Source organism: Rhamphochromis sp. 'chilingali' (assembly GCF_963969265.1).
Source record: "Rhamphochromis sp. 'chilingali' genome assembly, chromosome: 4".
Taxonomy (NCBI): Eukaryota; Metazoa; Chordata; class Actinopteri; order Cichliformes; family Cichlidae; genus Rhamphochromis; species Rhamphochromis sp. 'chilingali'.
This window is the reverse complement of record NC_137948.1, coordinates 21,470,222-21,494,946: the sequence shown is the minus strand read 5'-3', so window position 1 is coordinate 21,494,946 and position 24,725 is coordinate 21,470,222. Positions and strand designations below refer to the sequence as shown.

Below are 24,725 nucleotides of genomic sequence, written 5' to 3'. Positions count from 1 at the left end.
CAGACAGAAACCCATGAATCCAGTTACTGCGCTGCCATCAAATCAAGCTCCAGTTCAAATTTTGAGGGCAGGTAAAAAGTGTCCTTTAGAAATTTTAAAGCCATCTGTGCTTCCCTTAGTGCTGTTCATTTAAAATGTGTTGTATTTGAACATGTTGCATTTAAAACTGTGGAAGTCGAGAGCTTTGAATGTATACACATACAAAAAAAAGACTTTAATTATTGCTTGATGTTTATGAGGGATAAGATCAGGTTACCCAAATTAATAAGCTTAATATTTAACATATAAAGCTATGCGACATGCTTGCTTAAAAAGTCAAATGTAATTTAATATACAGCAAGTCTTAATGGTTTCTCTTTTAAACACTTATTTACCTTAATTTACCTTCACCTACTCGTGTTCACCTACAGGTGTCAGTCCTGTGAGGGACTTTGAGTGATCGAACATTAATAGGTTGGTGTTTGTAAAACTGTTGATCTGATGGCCCAAAAACACTGCTGGACACGCCTCCACCCATAAAAGGATTGGAAAGTTGTGTGGAACAGAGAAATTCAGATGCAGTTCAGTGTTTCAGTAGGAACTTTGACGCCTATTGATTCTTTCAGATCTATGGCTCTGCTAAATGCTTGGTTCACCACAAGCAGTTATTCATCCGCTGGTGGGGTTTAATGAGAGGGATCTGCAGCGGAGGAGAAGTGAGGAGAGAGCAGGGGTAAAACCGTGCGAGTTTTGGCACGCACCAGCCCACCAGCCTGTGCGTCAGCCGCCACGTCTCCCCCCGGCTCCAGTTCCTCATCCTTCTTCTGTCCCCCAGTGTGTGTCAGGATGGCTGGCCATTCGTTTGTCACTATCAGCCAGCGGGCCCGGGGAACACTCCATCGATCACTGTTGGGAGGTGGTGGGAGTGCTGCGGGGGCGTGCAGCGAAACTGACAAAGTGTTGTGCGTGATTATCCTATCGAAACTCTGTCAACAGGTTTAGACCTGTTCTACAAGTTGCATGATTCTGTGAGAGGAAAGCGAGGGATGATCTGTAGATCGCTCCTCTTCTCCTCCCAGCAGCAGCGTCTCAGGCGACGCTCGGTCCCGTGCTCAGAAAAGGCGTAGATCAAAAACCGAGCTTTGTTTGCTCATGGCTGTCAGTTTCTGAGGCACTCTTATGCAATCACAGCCCAGAGAAAGACTTTGTATCCCCAGCGTGACAGCTGTGTGCAGCTTTATCATACGTTGCGCTCCTCCTCCAGTGGCTCCATTACCTCACTTGAAGTATTTCTTGTTTCTCCACTTGTTTATTCCCAGCGCATCCAATTCTTGTAAAATCAGTCATCAAAATTTCAATTTATTGTTATTTTCCAGCTACCTTAAATTTCTCTTTCTCTCCGTCAGGGAAAATTTGACATGAAGGCCTTTTTGCTTCCTTCTGTCCTTACATGACAGTCTGGCAGCAAATAAAGATATTTACATAAATTTTAATATAATGCATTGTTGGCTGTTCCTAATTAAATATTATTAAAGATTACTTTTTAACAACAAAGTTAAAAAACAAAAAACCCCAACAACAACTGATTTGCACTTCTTCACAGAAAACATACATTTATTAATATTGCTGCTGTTCTTAAGGTCATGTAGTTATGATTCGCCCTGAGTGTTCCTCGACTTGCTTCCTGGAAGTCTAACTATGATCTGCAATTGCTCATCTCTATCCCACACTGGATTCCCTTCCTTCCTCACACTTTTAATTATATTTTAGGAAGGATGATCACATTTAGAAGCTGGATCTCAGAGCTACGATGATTGTGCTATGTGTGTGGTCATGCTAGTGGCCATGTTGGGGTTACTACTCAGAAGAAGGTATTTGTCACTTTTTTAAAAGTAATGCATTAATCAGTCCTTGGAGAAAAAACTAGTTGAAATACTCAGTAATTACATTACTCTTGTGTTACTCATTTAGCATAGCATGAGATGCATTTTACCTTCTAAACACTGACACAGATTCCTGTCTCAATAAGGACACCAGAGACCTTTCTTTTAGTGTTTAAATATGAGTACAAAGTCAACAACCCCAAAAACACTTTACAGCAATCGCCACAGTGGTGTTCTGTTAGAACATAAGACAAAAGTCCTGCAAGACTGACTGATCATTGCTGTTTTTGCTCTGGCTGCTGTGCTGGGGGGCAGCATACATACACTCAGCTTTAACTTCACTAGGGACGGGGATTATTAGTGTGCTCTCCTATCAATCAGTATTGATCAGTCATTGCCTATCAACTTATCTTTTCAGTTGCACTTGAGCTACAATCAGGTGATTTCAGTTAATGTTCAGGAGGTGGAAAATAGTGTGTAGAGTGGATATGGAGATTAGCATTATTTGTATTGTACAAATGGACAAGAGCACAATGATAAAGTCCAAACTGCATCCTGTAGACAGCATGCTAACGCTAAGCTAGCCAAGAACCCAGAGTGGTGATAAAGCTGAGTGAATGCTGACCCCAGCCAAGCAGCCAGACCCTAAATTCAACAGGTAACAAACTGATGATCGGTCAGGCTGCAGCTTTCCTTTCCACCTGTTCATGTTTCTACAGTAGAATCACTTGAAAGTCTCTGTGCTGGTTCTCATCTTTGCTTTGTGCTGTTAACTTTGTGTTCATACCTAAACACTAAGAGAAAGATCACATGTGTGTCCTCGTTAGGATTGGCATTTGTGTTGGTGTGTAGCCTCAGTTTATATTGTTAAATGGTAATTATGAGACAGTGTGTTTCAGGTCGTTTTACAGAGAAATTTGCATAAATGTAGCATTTATGACATGCTGCTTAGCGATGGTGGTCACTCTCAAAGCAGAGCCAGTGAGAACTCAATAGGAGAATCAGTAATGGAATCGGCAGCACTGAATTCTTATCAGTTCCCATCCCTACACTTCACTCTGTGTTCTTGGCTAGCTTTGTGTTAGCATGCTGTCTGTACAGAGAGCATTGGCTCTCTTATCACAAGCAATGGGTAGCTGCTTCTGTCCTGGATGCAATCTGCACTTTACGATCAGGCTATTGTTCTTATCATGCAATAAAAAATAAAAATAAAAGCAACATCCATATGCCACCTCTCAAAGGCTGCAGTCCACTCCCTGCCCAACTGAAATCAGCTGATTAGGGAAATGTTTAGGAGGAAAAAGTTGCATTTGATGATCATTAATCACTAACATCTGTAACAGTATTACAGTAGGTGTAATTATTGAATTCATCACAGTTCACGTTACTTTGAAGAAAACTGTAATGTGATTACCCAGCACTGGTAGGTGGATGGTGGCACGAGGGCGACCTCCATAACTAAAGCTGTGTGCAGTTATGGTTCTTCTTTTGAAGCCTCGGGACACAAATTGTGGTCCAGTTGGACTCCTTTGGAGCAAATTCACAATGCAAAACCCTGAAAGAGTTGATAAAGCTGTGAGCATATGCTCCTGCTTGTGCTCCTAACTAATGCCCCTTCTTCAAGCTTGGAGTCTGCAGGCTTCCCCAATAATGACCGCTAAAACTGGACGATTAACTCTCGTTATGTTTGGAACTTCTGGGGAGCAGTCCAAGCATAGCAGATGTGCCTTAATGCTCACAGTGCTTCACAAGGAGAAGATCTAGGAGCAGACAGGGGTAAAATTTAAAGCAGAGATGCTTTGTTTTTTTGCTTTTTGTTGGTAGATTCAATCAATCTTTAAACACGCCTTGTACTAATGTACCAATTTTGAGGTACTGAACTTGATTATATTCCACTCTACACTGCCACTCCAATTCATGAGAAATGTGTTACTTAAACTGTAAAGATAATGTTTTGTAAGGTCCCAGGATAATGTACAGTGCATTGGTAAGGATGATCCAGTATTTCCCAGATTTTTGGGGGCTCTTTAGAAAGATCTGGACCATTCTTTGGTCCCTGCAAACATTTCACATAAGTGAGTGTTGTGATTGTTTTCCCTCTGATAGCTATGCTAAAAGGATCAGGAATTTCAGATTCATAAAGAGTATTTAAAAAAAAATGAAAAGCAAACTCAAATTTTTCTTTCTTTAGTTTGTTAGTTATTTTGTTTCCTTATTAGTCATCTTCACCTCCTCCCAGTTTTTGTCTCCTTTTATCGTCCTCACCAGCAAACAAGTTTTCCTTCGCCTCTTGACTCCTCTCTGTTTCCTCTGCTTCTCTCTCTCTGTGTTTGCAGGAGGAGTGGAGCTGGGCATCAATGCGAGCGGAGAGAGACTCAGACACTGGTTCGAGTGTCTCAAAAACAAAGGGAAGAAAGTCGAGTACTGGCATACGCTCACGCAGCAAGGAGCCCCAAGCAGTGACAAACCGGACTAGATTATACAAGATATTCATGATACAAACGCATAAATGCACACACATGCAAATGCACTATACCACACACACACACATTTATGTCTCACTGAACGATGGCCGATAACAGAATGTGAGTAAGGAAGAAATAAGAACAAAGGATAAAACATGCAATAACAATACTGATTAAAATCTGTCTCATATTGCCAATAAATACGGCGCAGAGTATTAGTATATGATATTCATACTAATATTAGTGATGGTAATAAGGTGTAATCTGAATACTTTTCTTTTCCAAGGTAAACCAAATTGTGACAATGTCCTCATTAAAGTGTTGACGTAACAAAACAAAGCTCACTAAATTGTGCTTTAGACCGTACTGTATTGTAGAAGTTGCTCATGTCCATTCAAATTTTATGCATAATGACCAGATTTGAGACTAATGCACTCAAAATTCATTCAGTGAAAGTACCTGACAGTATGTGCACCCTTTGTGACTCATTATGTGGTACGCAGATGCAGGAGCGGGGGAGGGATGTTACGAAAGGATGATTGTCGTGAGAAGTCTCTTATCTTCGTGGATGTCTATCTAATGCAAAACAACACACCGTATTATAAAGCACAAAAAGATCCGTTCGGTGGATTTCTACCTTTACCTTTTCATTGTTTTTATGTATTTTCATTGTCTTCTGGTGACAGTGGTGTTTTATCCACCTTCACATGAGACGATAATGTGTCAAAATGTGCGCATGCGTGAAGGCTGTGAGACTATGAGTGCCTGCTTTTTCTGCCTGTGCAGCGTCTGTTAATCTGTATTCACGTCATGCCCCATTCAAAACGTCTCCATCCGAATTCAGAAGCGCAGAGGTGCGAGGGAATGTTTTTTAAAAAAGGACAAAAGAGAGAAATCCTCTGTTACCACCGCAGGCCTCAGTGGTGCGAGTGCGCCCGGCCACTTGTTCCAGGCCTTTGCTATCTCTGTCTCCCACTGCCAGAAAGCCAAAAGAGCAACTTTAAGAAAGGCAAATACTGTGGTGCGTAACCTTTGACTGCTCCTGTCTGATGAAAGCCCAAAGCTGTGTCCACAGCAGGCAAAACGATGTCTTTCAGAGTATCCTGCACTGTGTTGCAGCATTTCTGATGTAATTTTTGCTCCAACAGAAACACCAGTTATGCAACATCTTCTTTCGTCAGTGCGGTGTCACATATTTTGAATTTAAAGATACAGGAATTTGATTAGTTCGGTTATCTGATTTTTATAAACAGCTCGAAAAGGTTCCCTAACCCACATCTGCACGACCTCAGACATTCCTTATTGGTAGAAGACATCTGGCTGAAGGTGAGATCAGCCATCAGACGGAGTCAGTGTTTCGTCTGATTGTCCCGTTATTTTTGACCTGTTAAATATCAGGTCTCTTCTAAATCATCTACACGTCTATTAAACACAGGAATTCCTGTTCAGATACAACTTTGCTTTTGGTACAAGAGCCTTCCTATAATTTAACCTCTCGGTGTAAAGGGGGATTACATCCTTCAGGGTCAGTGGAAACGCACAGATCCAACAACAATAAGATCCCATTTTCATCGAGCTGCATGCATGCCGTGGATCTTTGTGCACATTTCAGCATTTTCATATATATAAAACTTATCTACATGCCTGCCAGGATATCAGATGTCGTCCCCTGGTTCATCTGTCACAGCAGCTCTGGCCATACACTTGTTCAGAGAAGCACATGCACGGTGGGTCAGTGGCCTCGGGGAGTTTTCTAACTGTTGAATCGATCTGGCTGCTCATATTCTTGGTGTCCTTCGATAACCTTGTGAATGTCTGATTGCTGACAGCAAAAAAAACAAAAAAAAAAAGAGAGAGAGAGTAGATCCTCCAAAGTTGGATTAGGATAAGAATAAAGGGCTTGGACACTAATAAAAAACACTTTTAGGCTTCAGGATATTTTCATTCAGTAAGATTTAGAAAAGGGTGGTAGGTTTATTCTGCACTCTGTCTATGCACATTGAGACTCCCAGCACGTCAGCAGTGAGATAATCAAACCAAAACAACATTATCGTATTATCCAGGCATTAAGGATACATTTCTGGTTGGCAGTGATCAAATAGAGTTCACATTTCTGGCTGGGTGGTTATTTGTTTCCGTCTCTGGATCTGTTCGTTTTGTTTACAGTCACTGAATTTTCTGACTCTTTGTCTATTGACCCTGCTTTGCTTATGTAATCATTTCAATCTGCAGTACAGCTGCATGTTTAGCAATCCCCATCAGCTTGTATAATAGAGTGCAACCTTAGCTGATCGTTCTGAATGCCGACGTGCCATGCATTCAGACTCCTCGCCATCTGTGTATTTGTTTGTGAATACGACGATTCAGGGTATCTTTTTTGCTCAGTTCGCTTCGCTTTTCCGAGCAAGCTCTCGCTTTAACGAACAAAAAACCTTTACTGTCGCCGATTTTGACACTCGTCTTCCTTGAATTATTATCAGTGGTGATGATGTGGGAGGGCTGAGGAGGGAATGAGATGGGAAAATCACTGTTGCAGTCCCTGTGTATTCACTGTCCATGTCAATCACACAGTATGGCTGCCATCCTGTGGTGGGTTTGTGTAAGTACTTCTCAAAATAAATCAGAGCTGTATCAGTGGGCGTCTGTCCTCCTTTGAACATGTGATTCTTCAAGAACATAAGATAAGCACCATGTGTGTTGTGTAGATATGTGTTTATTTATCATCATCTCGGAAGATAATCCAAATCCACAAGTCACTGCTCACTTTAGTAACTAGACTATTTAAAGCAATATTGATTCTTAACAACTGAATTTTCAGAAAAATTCTTCAAATTACTTCAAACACAGCAGCAAAGCAGCCTTTGTTAAACATTGCCTGTCGTTTCCTGCACATTTTACTCCCCATCCCTCGTTATGTTCTCCTCTCACGGCTCGGTCAACCTGCCAATAAAGAGCGGCACATTGGTGTGGTCACTCCACAGCAGCATGATGAAAGGCCGCAGGGCTGAGAAGGAAGGGAAGGAGCGGGAGAACGACAAGGTGGTGACAGCGCCGGCCTCCACTCCTTGTTCGGTCAGTGCGAGGAAGGCTCTGTGTTTGGCGTCGTCCAGGAACAGTTTCTCCTGAGGGTAGAGGCCACACAGGTCGGCACCCTCGTAAAGCACTGACAGTCCTGGAAAGGGAGTGAAAAGTACAGAAAAGGTAGTAGTGAGGGTGAAAGCAGGTAAGAGAGCCAAGCATGTGGTGGAGATGCTTTGAGATCAAAAAGCAAACGTAGAGACATATTTCATAAATGGGAACCTAATGTTTACTGCTAGCTAAACTGCACAGGATGAAGGCATGGGTGGTGTTTATTTTTGGTAATACAAAAAAAGGTCAGATGTTGGGTTGGAAAGAGAAGAGAGCACAGAAGATGAACCAACCTAGTTTCTTGATAAGCGTGTTCATTTCCGGCTGGAAATTCAGTTTGATTTTGGGCAGAGTGACCTCAATATGCTGAGGAGATGCTGTTTTCATGTTTTGTATCATTTGAACCACAGTCCTGTCGGTCATCTTCTGCTCGATCTCCTGCAGCTTTGCCTCTGTGTTGGTGGAAGGCAGCAGGATGTAAAGACTGCTGTCTCCTGTGAGGGCAAACCTCGCCACCTGTTGGCCAAAAAAGATAAAAAAAATACTGGAAGTGTTAATAAGTGACAAAAGAGATCATTATGAGACCATCTGTTTTTACCACTGGCATTTAAAATAAACCTGAGATGTAAAAAAATGTATCTCATCATCGTAATACGCATGATAGTATCAGTGCCTGTAACTGTTTGGCTGGCATTAACTTTGTTTAAGTCATCTGGTTGTCCATGAGATGGAAATATTCTCTGTGTATTGTTTTGTAAGGAGTGAAAAAAGAAAATGCACCAGTGGTGCAGTAAATTTAGTAACTGTTGACTCTCTAACTCATCTGAGCAAAACCACGGTGCACTGAGGCCACCGACGTGTTTATCAACTTAAAGATATCTACTGTTGTGCAAAAGTCTTGAGCCATCGCTCATTTTCCTTGGAAAATGTTTAGCAATATAATGAAAATATGATATATATGACAAAAACTGAGTTTGTACAATTCTAACGTGCCTGAAAGTCAAAATCTGCTTTTATTCTTCAACACAGCCTGAACTCTCTGAGGAAACATAGATAGCTTTTGTTTTTTGGTCTTCCACTTGTCCATTTTCCTCTTTTTTTTTAAGGGCACACTGCACAGCATGCTGAAATACACCAACCCTTTAGATAAAAGCTTTTTTAGAATCACCTTGTTGGTGCAAAAATACTATTTAATGCTCTTATAACTGTGTTATCTTTGTTATTTTGCATAGAGTCAACAAAAAAAATATACAAATTGTGTTTGTGCCTGAAGATAGAATTTAAAATTGTTTCTTTACTTGTTTGTTCATTTCAATGGTCAGTGTTAAATGGCTTGAGGAACAAAAAAACTTTTCCCATTTTTGTAGTAATAGCATTCTTATGAAAATGGTCAGTTACACAGGCCTGGACTGAAAATGAGTGAAAGAAAAAGCAACCGATGTCCAAAGAAAAACTATAAAGGGACCTTCAGAAAGCCTGGAGAGCTGCAGACCACTTTAAAAAATGATACCGTCTGGTTCCTTGGAAGTAAAATATAAGGAAAGGAGAGGTGGCTCAAGACTTTTGCACAGGACTGCAGGTCGCCGGAATCATGGACTATCAGATGCTGGATTCTGGTTACGACTCTGATACCTGTCATAGCTCAAGAGACAAGACTAGAGACAAGAAACTGACCCTTTGGGGAACAGGAAATTGAATGCTATAGATCTGAAGTATTTTAGCATATTTACTTATACAGGAATAAACTGCATAGTAATTGTGATATAAAATTAAAATAACCGTAAAATGACAGATGAAATTTAAACATAAAGCTACTGTTCAAACTGTATGTTTTGTGAGTTAGTAGAGCAGTTTAGATGTGCATTAAAGATGAAAAGCTCAACATTAAAGAAACATAACACGCATGTTTCCTGTAGGAATCGATGAAGACGGGATGTCACTTCTGTTGCCTGTGGCAGAAAGGTCTGTGTAGGATTTAGACACATATTGCTGTGAAAAGTGTCAGTTGGTGGTTTGTTCCTTACCTGTGCCTTTAGGTGAGGATCATACATCATAGTTGCCATGTACTTGTCATGATAGAGAAGAGGCACCGTTACCACATCACCATTAAATTTTGTGAAATATCCTTTTTTATTGTTTGGGTTAAACTTGACCTTCCACTGACCTAAAACACACGTAAACACAGTTTATCAGTCTCCACATTTTTGAAATGTGCAGAAGGTGTGCGCACAGTTTACTGACCGCTGAAGGAGACGGCGTTGAGCAGGATCAGCTGTGAACTTTGTGGGACAAAGTCAAGCAACTTTGTGATTTTATTTTGGGTCTTTTCTGCCACCCAGCTGTTGATCATCTGTGTGTTTTCCTCAGTGGTATTCAGCAGCTTTGTGGGCTCCGCATCATAAAACTGGATCGACTGGTCGGTAAAGGACTCACTCAGATTCATGTCTAAGGAGGAGAGCCGAAATAGAAATCATTTTATCTCTTACGATCTGTGATTTTCTGCTCTGTGATATACTTCACACTGTGATAGTAATACGTGAATTATAGTAGATCTGAGAGGCCATCAGCAGGGAGCCGGCCAGCTTCTCTCTCAGCTTCTTCATCTGGGAGTGAACGCAGTGGAAGTCGTGAGGCACGCAGATAGCGCTCTCAATGGCCTTACGGGTATCGTTCCTTGCACCTGAAGGTACAATTAGACAATAACAATACGTTTAGTACATTATAGGAAGCTGCAAGCCATGTTTGATTTTAAAAATACAGTTGAATCCATAGATTTTTGAGACACTGGTGTATTTTTTGTCTTTTTAGCTGTGTACCAAAACATTTTTAAGTCACAGTTATTTGAAACATTTACTCCAGGGGCTCCTTTAGTTTAAGAAAAAAATATGGCATGACCTTTACACAGCCCTCTAAATGTCTTAAATGTAATGGGAAAATGCACTGTGCTGTGGACAGCTGTGAGCTTTTTTTTGTTGTTGTTGTTATTTCTTAATAAATTCAGCAGGTGAAAGATCTGAAGATTATTTCAGGTGCAACATTTACATTTGGAAGCTTTTTTTTTTTTTTAACTCATAACATCTGGTCAAAAGACATAATAGAAGAAAAACGGGCCATCCTTAGGCTTCATATATAAAACACTCTCCAACACAGGGAGAGAGCGGGAATATTAGGAGTGGTCAAATAAACAGTTTCACTAGTTACGCTGATGAGCTCAGAAACATTGTAAGTCCAGGACATTCACAGAAGATTGCAGTGCTGTATGATCACAGCATCATTTCTATTTTTGAGTTACACTTCAAAACATCCATTCAGTTCATTTCCAATCATCGATCATCTTCTACTCGTTTTCTTCAGCTGTCATAGGGCTAAAAGCTGGGCACATCCTGGAAAGGTCTATCACAGAGCTAACCACATAAGACGTTAACCAATAATACCTAACGAAAGCCAGACCAGTTCAGAAACAGAATTTTTTTTGGAAGAGGAACTTAATATCAACCTGTAACCTGTTATTTCTTTAGCTTTGTTCATTACTGTATTAATTCACCCTCTAAAATTCTGCCGAACTGAAACATAAAAAGGTATCTTAACTTTTTACCTGCAGGTTTATCTGGTTGGTTTATCTCAAATTTAACATGGTGATGCATGAAACTGGAAAACTTTAAAGGATTCACTGGAGAACATGATGAATGCTAAACATTTGCAACGTGATTACATTAAAATAGCGACTCGCCTCTCTTTTCGTACCTAACAACAAATGGGAGAGCACCCCACCGATGCTGACAGGAGAGAAGAGCATGTTGCCAGAAGGATATATTTCTCTGAGATAATAATACAGCTTCATTGAAAACTCTGTCATGGACTCCTTCAGTATGGGTTCTGCTGTGCGGCTGTTCTCCTCCGGGCAGGGCTCCCATGGTGAGGTGGAGCCTTGGCATGTGTGAGGAAGAGCTGTAGGAGGAGCTAAAACTGAAACAAATCATAAATAAAAATGTTTTATGCAACTAATCGATCCTTTTCCCCCCCTTACTGACTCAACGCGCAGTGGAAATCATTAAATCTATTAAATCTCTATTAAATTTGACAAGCCCCCTACCTTCCACAGTAAGGTTTATAGAGCTCAGCTTTTTTCCATCATCCAGTTCACATTCATAAATACCAGCATCCTCCATGCCAGCGTTTATGACCATGATGCTCTGATCGTGGTCTAGTGGAAAAATCAGCTCTATTTTTTTATTATCATCTGCGGAGTCATCGTCAAGATTCAACTTTATTCTTCCGTTTGCACTTTCTTTGAACCACAGTGCATTGGCGCTGACTTCTCTGGAACTTGGGATATTGCAAGGGAGTTTAACATCTGACTTTGTAAATACTTTCATTTGATAGTCAGTGAATTCTGCAAAAAGAAACAAAAAGCAGACAAACAGCAAACACTTTATTGTTCGTTGCTCCACTAACTGTAAAATTAAAAGTGGTCGTATGATGACGAAAGAGTCTCACCATCAACTATGACGTCAAACCTTCGTACTATTTCCATATCGCTCCCCTTTAACAGACACTCGTACGTGCCCTCTTTGGTTTTAGTGACAGACTGAAAGCGGAGGGAAAAGTCTGAAGCAACGGGCTGATAGTTTTGAAGCAGGATGGCACCTGTAGTTTAAAGAAGGCCATGTGTTATATACATATATGTACATAAAAGCAGCAAAAATTTGCATCACACTAAAAACAGAAGCCGTTTAAAACCATTGAATTTCCATGTGATTGCTTCCACTCCGATGAAGTGATTATTTGCTGGGAGACAGGGAAGCTCCAGCGTAGAGTCAGGTATCACCCTGATTTGTGTGCATGATGACAGCTGACCAGGAGGAAAGAAAGACATCAAATGAAACCTTTACAAATTTAAGAGACAAAACACCTGCCATTTAAGTTTCTGTGGATTAGTAAAGATATTGTCCTGCACTACTTCAGATTTACCTCAAAAATGAGCTGCAGGAGGAAGCAAAGTGTGGCCTTTTGTCCCATCTGCAAACGAGAGAGGATTTCAAAATTAATGTGGCACCAAGCCGGAGGAGAGATCAATATGTGGCGCAGTCTGTGAAGTAGTGATATCAGTCTGCATTCAAAGTTTCTTAAACTGTTGTAATTACAAGGATTTCACTGCCTCGTTAGATTTCCAAAAATCAAAAGACACATATGCACATTTTCCTGTTCATGTCAGATATGTTTACATATTTTAGGAAGTAGCTGAACATATTCGAGTTGGGTTAGTCGTACACACACACACACACACACACACACACACACACACACACACACACACACACACACACACACACACACATGCAAATACATAACTTACAGCTCTTGAATTTCTGTGCGTCCAGATTCGGTCCTGATACGAGTATTTGTCAGTAAGGTTTCTCTGACATTGAACCAGTGTCCACTGCAACCAGCAGCTCTTACTATCTGCTCGCCTGAACTGCAACCAACAATGACTAATCTGTGATTGTTGGTTTAGAGATGTTTGTTTGCATAATGCAAGTCTTCTGACTTGTTGGAAATCACATGATTTCACATGTTGGCAACAGGTACTAAGTGAAAATATTCAAATTTCAGTGTTTATTTCACCTTCAAACATAATTTCAAATAAATTTCATTACTTCTAGTATCAGTGCTTTAGTGCAGAATTTGCAAAACACATCATCTCAGCTAAGAAAAATGAAACACGGGTATTATGGGGGAAGACAGACAGTTTCACTCCCTTTTATGTTAGTTTGCTGAAGGTTGTGGTGGGTAGAGAAACAAGGACATAAAAAAGTAAAAACCCAGCTTGTCCTAACTGGCAGGCGACATCTTTACTTTACTTACTATTTGTGTAGAAACATCTTACAACAGAACGACTTTAAAGTTTTTTTCGGTTGCTTCCTAATTCTCAAAGGGGTGAGACGGTGGGCAGCTCTGCATGTTTGATTTGGCAGATTGTTTTTTACATGTCCTTCTAAACACAACCGCAGAAAGATTTGTGGATCCTCTCAGGTGCAAAGCACCACAACATGGAGCCACAAAAACCTCATATAATATCAGTGGAAAAACAAAAACAACAACAACAACTGCTATTTCATTAATATAGATAAACCTGGTATAGGTGGTGTACCTAATCTGAAGCATAGTTTACTCAACGGTTCTCTACATTACTTTTATTTCCTAATCAAATTTTTTGTATTATTATTTATTGGATTTTCTTGTGCTTGGTTTTGAATGAATGAACAAGTGTTTGTTTGTTTGTTGTTGTTTTTTGCTGAGATATAATTTTTAATTTATTTGGGATTGGGATGTTACCCAACACATAAAATATGAAAATCATTTTAAAACAAATAAACATACATACAAAAAACCCAACAAAACTGCCAATAAAATCGGTTACAGTTAAGTGTTACCATTTTTGGAAACTGGCTCTCTTGCATCTTTTACAGTCATGTAACAAAGGCAGCTTTCACAGTACTCTATGCAATCCTGCACAGAGTACTGTGAAAAAATCGTACACCCCATGATTCAGATTAGCTTGTAGAACCACAATTTCTGTATAACTATCAGTTTCTCACATTGTTGTGGAGGAATTTTGACCCACTCTTCTTTACAAAGTCCCTTTCGTTCATTGAGGTTTATAGGCACTCGTATGTTTACAGTGCTTTTAAGGTCTCACCACAGCATTTCAATAAGAATAAGATTTCTTGTCTTTTTCAGCATTTCTGTTGTAGACTTGCTTGTTGCATAACCCAGTTTGGACTTTAGGTGCCAAAGAGACTGCCTCACATTTGACTCTGGTGTACAGAGGAGTTAAATGGCCAACTCAGTGGCTTCAAAGTGTCCATACCCAAGCCCAAATCATCACCTCACCACGACTGTGCTTTACAGCTGGTATGAGGTACTTGTGCTGCTATGCTGTGTTTGGGATTCAACAAATGTGTCTCTGTGCATTATGGCCAAACATCTCTGCTTTGGTTTAATCTGTGCAAAGGATAATGTCGCGTGCGTTTTGTTGTTTGTTCAGATGCTACCATGTTATTTTTAGAGAAAAGAGGCTTTCTCCTGGCAAACCTTTGTTGTTGAGTCTTTGTCTTATTGTATTTTTATGAACTAAGACGTGCAGTATTTTGCAGTTTCTCTGAGCATCACACAGTTTGGCCTTAGGTGATTTGCTGAGATGACTAATACTTGAGGGAATATGGCATTGCATTAACACACACCTGAATGCGTTGGACAGCATCAAGTCCTGTGAAATATTAATTTTTCACTGTAGTGTGTCGACTATCTCAACTGGTTTTCCTCTTCATCAGCATACCCATAACTGGAGACATTTCAAAGCAAGTTATATATAAAAATAAATACTTCCTTAGAGCCTTTAAAAAAAATCATTCTAGTTATGGGAGAAGAGGCAGCTTTACCAAATTTATTATGCATGTAAATACAAAGATCCAGTAAATCTATATGTGTGTTTATATCCAAATGGAGAATACATTAATTTAGCTGATTTGTTGTTATCAGTTCTTAAGTGCACTGCTAATGAATATTGAATATGTTAAAACAAAATACACTAAAACTCCAGTAAATGAAAAGCTGGAATGCTGTTTGATTAAAAGCAAAAGATAAAAACGCACAAAATAGATTCCAGCTCTTTAATTGACATTATTTAGCCTTGGTAATATATTACTGGCTTGTGGGTACAGGATGCCTTTCCTCCATTAGATGACCACAGTCCATGAACACGAATATGCAAACATACACTTTTGTTGATATTCTGATAGGTTTTGCCCTAAACAACCAAGGTCAAGATGTTTTTGAATTGATTCGTGCTTTTAATAAAATAAATCTTTTTTTTTTATATTTACTGTGTTTTTACACTTGATCAAAATTATGAAAGAAGACTGACAAACTGCGTCGAATAAAATACAGCTTTGCTAGTTCTATACTATCCCTGAAGTTAGTGAGAACCAAACGTGACCATCTTTAACGAGATGCATTGTATTAAATTATATAACATATCTCTAACTTGCAACAAAAAGCTGCACACACATCATGTGACAGCTGTGTGACTTACGTTTGTTCATTTCTTTTCAGTTTCTTCCTATTCATTTTATCGTATTTATCATTTATCCTAACTTATTCGTTAATCTGTTTTAGCTATCTTATATTATTCAGCATACACACACGCACACAGTGAATGCCTTTTTGAATTATTGTCTCACAATTTCATGCTTTAAACTAAAAAATTTCCACTTACTGTAGAGAAATTTCGAGTGACTTATGTAATGCTTTGCCATCTATTTTTTCGTAGGAATTTCATAAATTGTAATGATTGACCCAGTTTCTTGAGTTTTTTCTCCTTCATAACAAAAGTTAGCGGATCGATCGATAAAACGACACTCGATTCGGCGCCCTGGCTCCCACGCGAAGAGAGCGCTTTGGGCGTAATCAGTCGTATCTAATCGATTGCCGGTTGCCAAAAAAAAGAAGAGAGTCCAAACTTCTAAAGAAGTCGCACTACAGAAGAAAAACTAAGATACTGCTAACAGAAGGCTTTAAAACCACTTTTTCCAGGGCTTACAAAAATGTGACTCGTCTCCGAACAAAGTTCAGAAGTCGAAGTTTCTTCGCAGGAGAAAGGATTTACTTAAGACAGTAAGTTTTCCTCCTGGTCATCTGATCGGACAGAAGAATGAGGACAAACAATGGCAGAGACCTACAGGAAAGCCGTGTAGCCTCTGCTCTGTTGTACTTAGCCTCGATCCCATCCGCTGTTACGTGTAGGCAGCACGGCAGCTGTTTTCGCCTTTTAAACTAATTCGAAAGTGGTGGAGTTACTTTATTTAGTTTTTATGTAGTGTAGCATGTATGAGCGAACTTTAAACGTTTAAAGGGAAATGCTGTGATTGGTGAGAGAAAACTCAGCAGCTGCTGAGTTAGTATTTTCACAGGCTGTTTCCTGCGGTTTGAGGGATTAAAAATCCATAAAACATTCGTTATTACTCTTAAATCACAGTGAGCATCCGGCTACAGGACCTCAGGGTGTAAGAGGGAATCACCATGGCAACACAGTTTACCATCGACGATGCGTTTGTGCTGGAGGGAGATGAGGAGGGGGTTGTGACTGACGGAGAGCCGCAGGGATGGAAGGACAGAGAAGGAGGAGAGATGACATTTGGCCCTTTGAGTTTCTCCAAACCTCAGAATCATCCCTCACCTGCTGCCGCCTCCCCTGAACCCACTAACCTCAAGTATCAGGTAGCATGCACACAAGAGATACAAAACATTGTTTGCATTTCTGTTTTCATGTTGCTGTTACATTTCCAGTGAGAGGCTGTCTAATTCCTTTTTGATTGGTATCAGTTTTAGCTTGTAGTGTTTTTATAACAACACTACGAATTCGTAGCTACAAACTCAAGAATTCAGCAAGTCCCTGTGAGCAAGGAAGACAGCTAACTTATCATTTTTAGGACTGAAAGAGAAGATCCAGGCTTAAGGTGGGCAGCAATCGGCAGCAGCCAGTGAAATGAAACAAAAGAAGAAAGAAAACAAGAGCATGAAAAGATGGCAAAGAATAAAGAAGAAAAGAAATAAACCTTGGGAGCACACAATTTTAATGACGTGTAACAATGAGATGATTTGAATCTATGTGGAGTGAAAGAGCAGGCTTCACGAGAGCTTCTGCTAGCAGTTTGAACATAAAGCAGCATTTTTTTTTTTTTTAATTTTGCATTACCTCATCTAGCTCTGACTGTAATCTTCAAAAAAGGAAATATTTCAACCTTAAAGAAAGGAAGAGAGAGGGTGTCTGTCCACAGCCTAAACTGGGAGCTATTTCCACAAAAGATGTGTCTAGTAGCTCAAGGCTCTGCCTCCCATTATACTCTGGAGAACTGTAGGAGCCACAAAGACTGACACTGACAGCACAGTGCTGTATTAGCACAACTTGTACACACCAATTATCTGTGATCTCTTTGTGCTGTTCTGCTGCAAACAGATATAGTTACCAACACTGAGAAAAGTTTAAGAAAAGTAGTGGTGGTAGATATTGTTTATACAGTAAAAGCTGCTCATTTTAGCCTGTTGCTAGGTGGTTGCTAGGCACCCTCATCCATCCTAATACTGAATGCATAATTAAACTTTTGTGGATGTGAATGAGACATTATTGCAATGAAATTAAAACAATAGGATGTTTTTACAATGTGTTATAGGAGCATAAAAGTTAAAACTGGTCATTTTGTGACTGGCGGTAGCTAGGCAACATAATAAAATCATAATATGTGATATAAAAAACAATTGGCAGATGCCTAAGTTGGGCTTGTGTGCCAAGTGTGGCTGTTCAAGTTATGAAAGTCAAGGAGGGATTTATGGAAACACACATAGATACAGTAAGTTCTGGTAAAATGGAATCTGTAAGATGTGATGGAGCTGGGCTGTTAACCGTGTGAAAAGAACTATTTTAAACGTGTCACAACATATTTGTGAAGGCCAGTGACTCTTGTAGATTACTGTTCAAAAGTCTTGAGCTGCCCTTCATTTCTATTTATTTTGCTTACAAGCAGCAAAGTGGTGTTAGGTATTAGTTCTCCAGTTTTTTTTTCTCCACTTTACACTGCCTGCCTGAATCATTCAAGGATAAAAGCAGTATCTAACTCCAGGCATGAGCCTGTACTGTGTCTACACTTAACAGACAACTTAGCAAAGAACCAGTTTTAAATGATATTTCCTGGCACTTCATTCCTAGCAGCCTGTCACACAAACACATAATTTGTTCCCATTTCCTCTGGCGAATATATGAGCAATGCCAGAGATAACACAGTTTAACACAATGAAATAAACATTTGGCACCAACAAGAAGATTCCTAGCATGATGTGCAGTGTGTCCTCAAAAATAAAACTGGACAAACTGGGCATGTGTGGACAAAAGAAGAAGTGGGAGGCCTAATAAATTTCTACAGCAGATGAACATATCTGAAAGTCACGTCCTTAAGAAATAGGGAAAAAAAAACAGCGACTATAATAACAGTATTACTTTTGCTTCCTCTCTGCGAGCTATACATTTTTCTTTGCCGTTTATATGACATCCACCATCTCCTCTTGTTTTAGAATCTGGAAAATGAAGACGCCTTGGGCAACAACGGGAATTCCTCTTTCAATAACTTCTTCAAAATCAGGTGGGCTCTGTAGTTCAGGCGTGATTTTTCTTTTCCCTGCTTCTTCTGTGAATGTGAGATGAAGCGTGTTTCTGCTTTCTCCACAGTGACCCTGCAACGCTGTCTTACTGCAGCTCTCAGTGGTCCTTCAGCACCTTGAGTTCAGTCACGCAGCTTTCTGCGCACTGCTGCGGGTAAGTTCGGTCTTCTCTCACGGAGAAGCATAACAAACACGGTTACTTTAAAAACACGTTTCGCCTAGGTGGGTGTCCCATCCGCTGGTGAAGAAAAACAGAAGGGTTGTTCTCTCTTCATTCCTTCTCCTCATCACTGGAGTTGGTAAGTACATGTTTTTGTTACTTATTAAGTATGAAACACACAAACCAGAACAATTTACTGAGAGAAACTTGTTTTTCTCATGTTTACCTGATTCATTTTGGCTGTGGGAGCATCACAGTAACAAGGGCTGCCTGCTCCCACTGTAGATGGTTTAGTGATTTTAATTTAATTTTGGTTTTAAACTCAAAAGAATTGCTAATCTCCAGTTAAATGACTGCAGTCGAAAAGGACAAACACACCTCTTCTTTCTGATTCTAAGTTCACTTCAAAATGACGCTCTAACATTAACACAAAGGCACCACTCCAAATTGTTTTGCAATGCTACACCAGGTAGTTTGTTCCGTGTTGTGTCAGGCAATGATAGTCTTGGCACTTTGCACAGTGAACTTTGTCCCCCTGCACTGATCAACAGATTATGACAGAGTTATTGCCGGAATAACCAAACTAATAAAAACAGAACCTTTCAAACCTATAATGTTTGTGCTGTTTTTGTTTTAGCTCTTATTTTCACAGGTATTGTCATACAGCTCAATCCAAGTGCAGGTAAGGAAGATAAAATATTGACATGCAAAGCATTTAGACTGTTGTTGTTGTTTTTTAGAAATGCATGTTAGTCCAAATGCAAGCATACACAAAGAAGCGCGTCACTTCTCAACTTCTTTCAAATCATAAACAGACCAAACATGAATGAATGCAGGACTTATATAGTGGATTAAATAGTATAATTCAGAATGGAATGTTTTTATTAGAGTCCATTAGTGCTGGTGTGCTTTCCCACAAGTGGGAGGATCTCTGTGTTATCTTGACACACAAAAGAACACACAGAAAGCTGCCATAGTCCTTGCCTGCTACAGGACAGTATAGTTCTTAGTCCAGATCTCACAGTCTGTCTGCTTTTACGACTGGAGTGACAGAATCATAACAAGAATCATGTACAGTGGGCCTTTTTTGCTTGTTTCTTTGTTTTTTGTACCGCCTTATGACAATTAAGGTGATAATCCAGCCAAAGTAGTCGCTCTGAGGTTTTCAATCTCCTCCAACAACCACTGCCAACCAGTCAGAAAACACATGTTTCCCTAGCAACCGGTGGCTTTATTATATCCATGGTAGATAACTGTCCTACACTTGAAAGTGAAAAGTGCAAATATTTCATGCTGACTGACCTTAGTGCATAGGGGTCATCTCAGACTTGCCATGATGGTTTGTCTCAGTCAGCATCTGCTTTTGTTGAGAACAATTTAACCCTCGCTCAGCATCTTCAGCATCTGAACATTTTTGGGGGGTTTTGTAAATAAATGATAACATGGTGCATAATCTTTGTAGCAACTAGTTGGCCGACTTCCCGCTAACCTCAAACTCCACTGAACCTCTTTAAATCCTCTTTTTCTTGGATGCCTGGAGGTTTTACTTTATGGTTACACCTGGGGGAACAGCCACCCTGATAATTTAAATTCAGCTGAAAAGTCCCTCCGTTTCTGGGAACCGAAGGAGCATTTGCACTTGGAAATGACAGATGGCTTAAGGTTTAGGCTGTAGACGGTGATCACAAGTTCACCTAGAACACCTAAAACTTCTACTTGTCCTCTAAAATAACTTCTTCAAGCTTACGCATTGTTACTACACACAATGTTGTCAGCAGAATGTTTGTAATGTAGCAACAAACCTATACAAGAATCACTGTTTCTTACTGTCAGGGAAATCTTTAGTTAGATCATTGTAAGTGTAGTATGGGTGTGAATAAAGTTCATAGTAGTCCACAGCTGTGTATCCCTTCACATTATACCTGCAATGTTTTGCAGACAGGACAGGCTTTGCCACATTGGAAAAATCTTGTGGAAATAAAATATCTTTTTTTCTGAACCCTCCATTACTCACTGTGTTTCTATCTTTGGCCAAATGGAATTCAATTGGTTGGTGATTTCGGTATGTCTTTGTGAGCTGGGTGGATACTGTGATGTGTCGTATCCACCCTTGCTTTTATGGACATGAGCTGACATTGGATGATTCATGTTAGCAAACATTGCATTGTTTTTCTTGGCCTTCATCTATTCATATACTCTTGTGGTGTGTTTGCAGGTGGTTGAATAACTTAGTTCGTGTTGCCTTGCAGTGCAAACTCCTTGCGTATGAAGTATTCTTGGTTAATATCTCTTGTGCTAAATCTGAAGTATTACCAAACAGCAGATGAGGATCTGCTTCAAGGAGCAAGCTCTTCACCTTCTGCCTTACCAGACATTTGAATTTCGTTATTTATGCAGGCACGTGATGAGGCACTGATTTAAGGGGCGCTTGATTTACTTTTGCTTTGTACTCAATTGACAGAACAAGCATTTGCAGCACTGGTCAATCATGTTTGTGATTGAGTTTCAAATTTGGTTAATTGTGCAGCCCTAGTGCAATGCTCTGACTGCATGCTTGCGATAAGTTTGTATTGAATGAGATCACACTTCACATTCCATATAGTGCAGAGGTCTGCTGGGCCCGGTAGTGGCTCTGTGTGTCACATGTTTAACTATCTTGAACCTCTCTTGCCTTGTCTTTGATTAGTAGTGTCCCTTTTGATTTTTCTGCCTCCAAACCTCTAAAAAGCTGAGTGTTCAATACTTCTCATCTTGTATTTCTGTCCAAACCCAGCGCATTTTATCAAGTATCTATATGTTCAGAACTGTTATTCAGAATTTCTTTGGCTGTACAACCAGGATTCATAATGAATTAAAGTCTGTCAGGCAAGTTTTAAAAAGTCTTTTCAGATCAAATGAGCCTTGCTTTTCCCCTTTACAAAAATCAGCACCTCCCATTAAATTGGTCAACACATTCCACGAATATCAGCTTCAAATGCTCACCGCGAGTTAGGCACTTTAAATTAGTCGTGTCTGCCTTTTTTGTATAGAGTGTCTCCTCTCCAGCTTGAGGCAGAAATCAAGCAATTAATGTGCTCTTTGGGATGAGCTCACCCACAACATATTAAGAAAATGTCACCAGAGTCAAAATAGATGAAATTAGATCAATTTGCCTTTCATAAGTAGCTACAGGAGCAGGTGCATCTCTGCAATTAAGCTGTAAAATCTGCTTAAGAACTTTCTTATCTAAAGTTGACTGGGCATACTTCCATAACCCCGAGTCCTGTTCAGAGCAATTCATGCTCTTATCACTGCTCCCAAGCCTTTTCTTGAGCATCATCACCACAAGAATTGTGGGTGGGTGGGGGGGGAGCTCTCTTACCCCCTTTTTTTTAAGTAGAGAATTTTGAAAGTTAGCAACACATTATTAATCACATCTGCATCAACTTCTGTGCTATTTTGTCATACATTAGTTGATGAATTATTCTACTCACCCCTTTAAGATTTTCTTTAAAATGTACATCTGCTAAGTCACCATCTGCCTCCAAATGAACTAGCATAATAGTAATTGTGCATACGGCTCAAGTATTGCATTATTTAGTAACACCTTATAATCACAAAGAGAGTATTTACCCTGTAACTAAAAGGAATTCAATGTATTTAATTTGAAATTACAATATAATTATATACTTAAAGGTAACAAGCCAGATTTTTACAGGAAACAAAGCAAAATTATACTCTGCAAGTAAATTTAAGTAGAGTGTAAGTACGTTTTTAAGTACTGCATGAGTAATTTTAAATAAGTAATTTTGTAGAAAAACAAGTTAGGCAAGATCAAGCCGCTGCATAATATGGCTCAAGCTTGTCTGTTTGTTTTCCCACTAAATTGCTTACTTACTTAAAATTACTTACACACTACTTACATTTACTTGCAGTATAATTCGTGTGAAAAACTGACTCGTTACCCCCTTATTCTTGTGTAACTACCTTTAAGTATTTGTGGGTAAATCTAATTACAGTGTCGTTTTAAATTAAATCCAATAAAATTCCATCTAATTATAGGGGCCTTTAGACATGTACTTTTAGACATGTACTTTAAAATGTTGTAAAGTATGCACTATTTTTTCCTTTTGCTTATAACCAGAAAGTCTGTAAGTGCAGCCCAGCTGTGCAAGCATTCTTTTTTCAAGTGTTTTACACTGTTCAGACTCCTTTCATGTGCAACATAAAATGAGATCACATAGTGAAGGAAAGAGGCCAATTATTTCCTGGTTTGTTTATGAAAATTACAACAAAATTCTGTGAGCTGTAGTTATAAATGTGGTTTGCTGTTCCCACAGGCAGCTGCAAATATCACAGATTGAGCTACAGCTGAAATCTTTGATACCACCACTTAAATTTTGCCTAACTAAAGTGAAAGTACCATCGATATTGATGGTTATATATTAGGAATTTGCAGTTTGGCTGTTTCTGGTGTCCATTTCTGGGGTGGCTGTAGCTCAGGTGGCAGAGCAGGTCAGCCACTAATCAGAAGGTCGGTGGTTCGATCCCAGGCTGCCTCCTGGCTGCATGTCAAATATCCTTGGGCAAGATACTAACCCCATGTTTGCCTACTGGTGGTGGTCAGAGGGCCCAGTGACGCCTGTGTCCGGCAGCCTCGCCTCTGTCAGTGCGCCCCAGGGCAGCTGTGGCTACAATGTAGCTTGCCATCGCCAGTGTGTGAATGTGTGTGTGAATGGGTGAATGACTGAATGTAGTGTAAAGCGCTTTGGGGTCCTATGGACTAGAAAAGCACTATACAAATGCAGGCCATTTACCATTTCTCCATTTTTATGCCTTCCTTTCAGCCACATAATTTATAATCATAAGATACTTTTTCACCTTCTTGTTCACACCTTTTATTAATGTTGTTAGAAAACTAAGCAGTGATTTCCAACAACAACGTGTTAATCTTGTCAAAAGAGTAGTTAGTCATTTTCAATATTTATGCAGCTGTAGCTTCAGATTTACTGTACAGGCAAACTTCATCAATCCTCTAATTTAACTTAGCATTTCTGGCTGTTTCAGAGCATGTAAATGTTAAATGGACCGGTAGTTAAGTAGTACTTTCTTAATCTAATTAAGAACTCAAAGCGTTGTGTGTGTTTTCTCTTGACTGTAGCTGATAAAACTGTCCCCACAGGTATTTCAAGTGCTATTTTCTTCATTCCTGGATTTCTTCTGTTTATCCCTGGAGGTAATTTTGTTCATTTTATCTCTTAAACCTTTTACTTGTCTTTTTATGTGCAAAGCTTTGTTTTGATGAATGCTAATATTGCCATTCTGTGTGTTCGCCCGCAGTGTACCATGTGATTTACATCAGCTGTGCAGTCCGTGGTAGAAGAGGCTTCAAACTGTTCTACCTACCTTATTTTGAAAAATGAAATTTCATGTGACCAGACATGTTCACTACATTTCTTTCAACTATGTTATAATTAATGGTATTTTGACACTCATAAGATATATTGACCTGTTTTTTGTTGTTTTTCTTTGTTTTTGGTTTGTTTGACATATTGACCACTCCTACTTTTACCACTCAGCGCCTTCACTATATTTCCACTCCATGAACTGACATTACTGTATGTGTATACCAAAAAGACCACCGTCTCGCCTGTGTATTCTGTTTTAAGTGAAAGATGACTGTGAAATTACAATAAAATGTTGTATATTTTAATTTGTGTCAGTTGGTTTTAATGAAAAGCCATTCCTTTAAATCATGATATATTTCACAATATATATTTAAAATGTAGATGTTATATTGTTCAAAATCAGGCATTTACCTCTGCATCTGTTATTGAGTGCATTTTTCAGAGAAATCTATTTTTGACCTTCTGCTATTTCTTGGTTCTAAGAACGTGTTTACTCACTCTATTCATC

The 24,725-nt window shown here is 39.5% G+C and overlaps 3 protein-coding genes across 3 annotated transcripts in view; 2 read left to right on the top strand and 1 right to left on the bottom strand.

The window, feature by feature from the left end:
* The window catches only part of doc2g (double C2-like domains, gamma), a 37,282-nt gene extending 30,474 nt beyond the window's left edge, over positions 1–6,808 (top strand). Inside the window, exon 11 of the mRNA XM_080880755.1 lies at positions 4,199–6,808. Within this exon, the coding sequence (XP_080736881.1) occupies positions 4,199–4,338 (140 nt within the window). The 3' untranslated portion in view covers positions 4,339–6,808. The remainder of the gene's footprint in view (positions 1–4,198) is intronic.
* A 225-nt stretch (positions 6,809–7,033) lies between these two features.
* On the bottom strand, positions 7,034–15,923 carry serping1 (serpin peptidase inhibitor, clade G (C1 inhibitor), member 1). Its single transcript, XM_080879560.1, has 11 exons — positions 15,735–15,923; positions 12,428–12,475; positions 12,197–12,308; positions 11,954–12,103; positions 11,550–11,849; positions 11,201–11,422; positions 9,993–10,136; positions 9,698–9,901; positions 9,481–9,620; positions 7,750–7,972; positions 7,034–7,499 (listed from the first exon to the last, which is right to left on the bottom strand). The coding sequence occupies exons 2-11, from the start codon at positions 12,473–12,475 to the stop codon at positions 7,252–7,254; spliced, it is 1,791 nt and encodes a 596-aa protein (XP_080735686.1). The 5' UTR covers positions 15,735–15,923; the 3' UTR covers positions 7,034–7,251.
* An 11-nt stretch (positions 15,924–15,934) lies between these two features.
* On the top strand, positions 15,935–24,522 carry tmem134 (transmembrane protein 134). Its single transcript, XM_080879563.1, has 8 exons — positions 15,935–16,132; positions 16,494–16,735; positions 18,584–18,651; positions 18,738–18,824; positions 18,893–18,969; positions 19,468–19,512; positions 23,992–24,045; positions 24,150–24,522. Exons 2-8 carry the CDS (start codon positions 16,538–16,540, stop codon positions 24,230–24,232), a joined length of 612 nt encoding a protein of 203 aa, XP_080735689.1. The 5' UTR covers positions 15,935–16,132; positions 16,494–16,537; the 3' UTR covers positions 24,233–24,522.
* The last annotated feature ends 203 nt before the right edge of the window (positions 24,523–24,725 follow it).

Coding starts and splice junctions, on each gene's coding strand:
- serping1 (XM_080879560.1), bottom strand. CDS start 12,475: ATGGGACAAAAGGCCACACTTTGCTTCCTCCTGCAGCTCATTTTTGAG. Junction 12,309..12,427: donor TCCTGCAGCTCATTTTTGAG/GTAAATCTGAAG, acceptor CCTCCTGGTCAG/CTGTCATCATGCACACAAAT. Junction 11,423..11,549: donor TATAAACCTTACTGTGGAAG/GTAGGGGGCTTG, acceptor GATTTGTTTCAG/TTTTAGCTCCTCCTACAGCT.
- tmem134 (XM_080879563.1), top strand. CDS start 16,538: ATGGCAACACAGTTTACCATCGACGATGCGTTTGTGCTGGAGGGAGAT. Junction 18,970..19,467: donor TCTCCTCATCACTGGAGTTG/GTAAGTACATGT, acceptor TTTTTGTTTTAG/CTCTTATTTTCACAGGTATT. Junction 19,513..23,991: donor ACAGCTCAATCCAAGTGCAG/GTAAGGAAGATA, acceptor CTGTCCCCACAG/GTATTTCAAGTGCTATTTTC.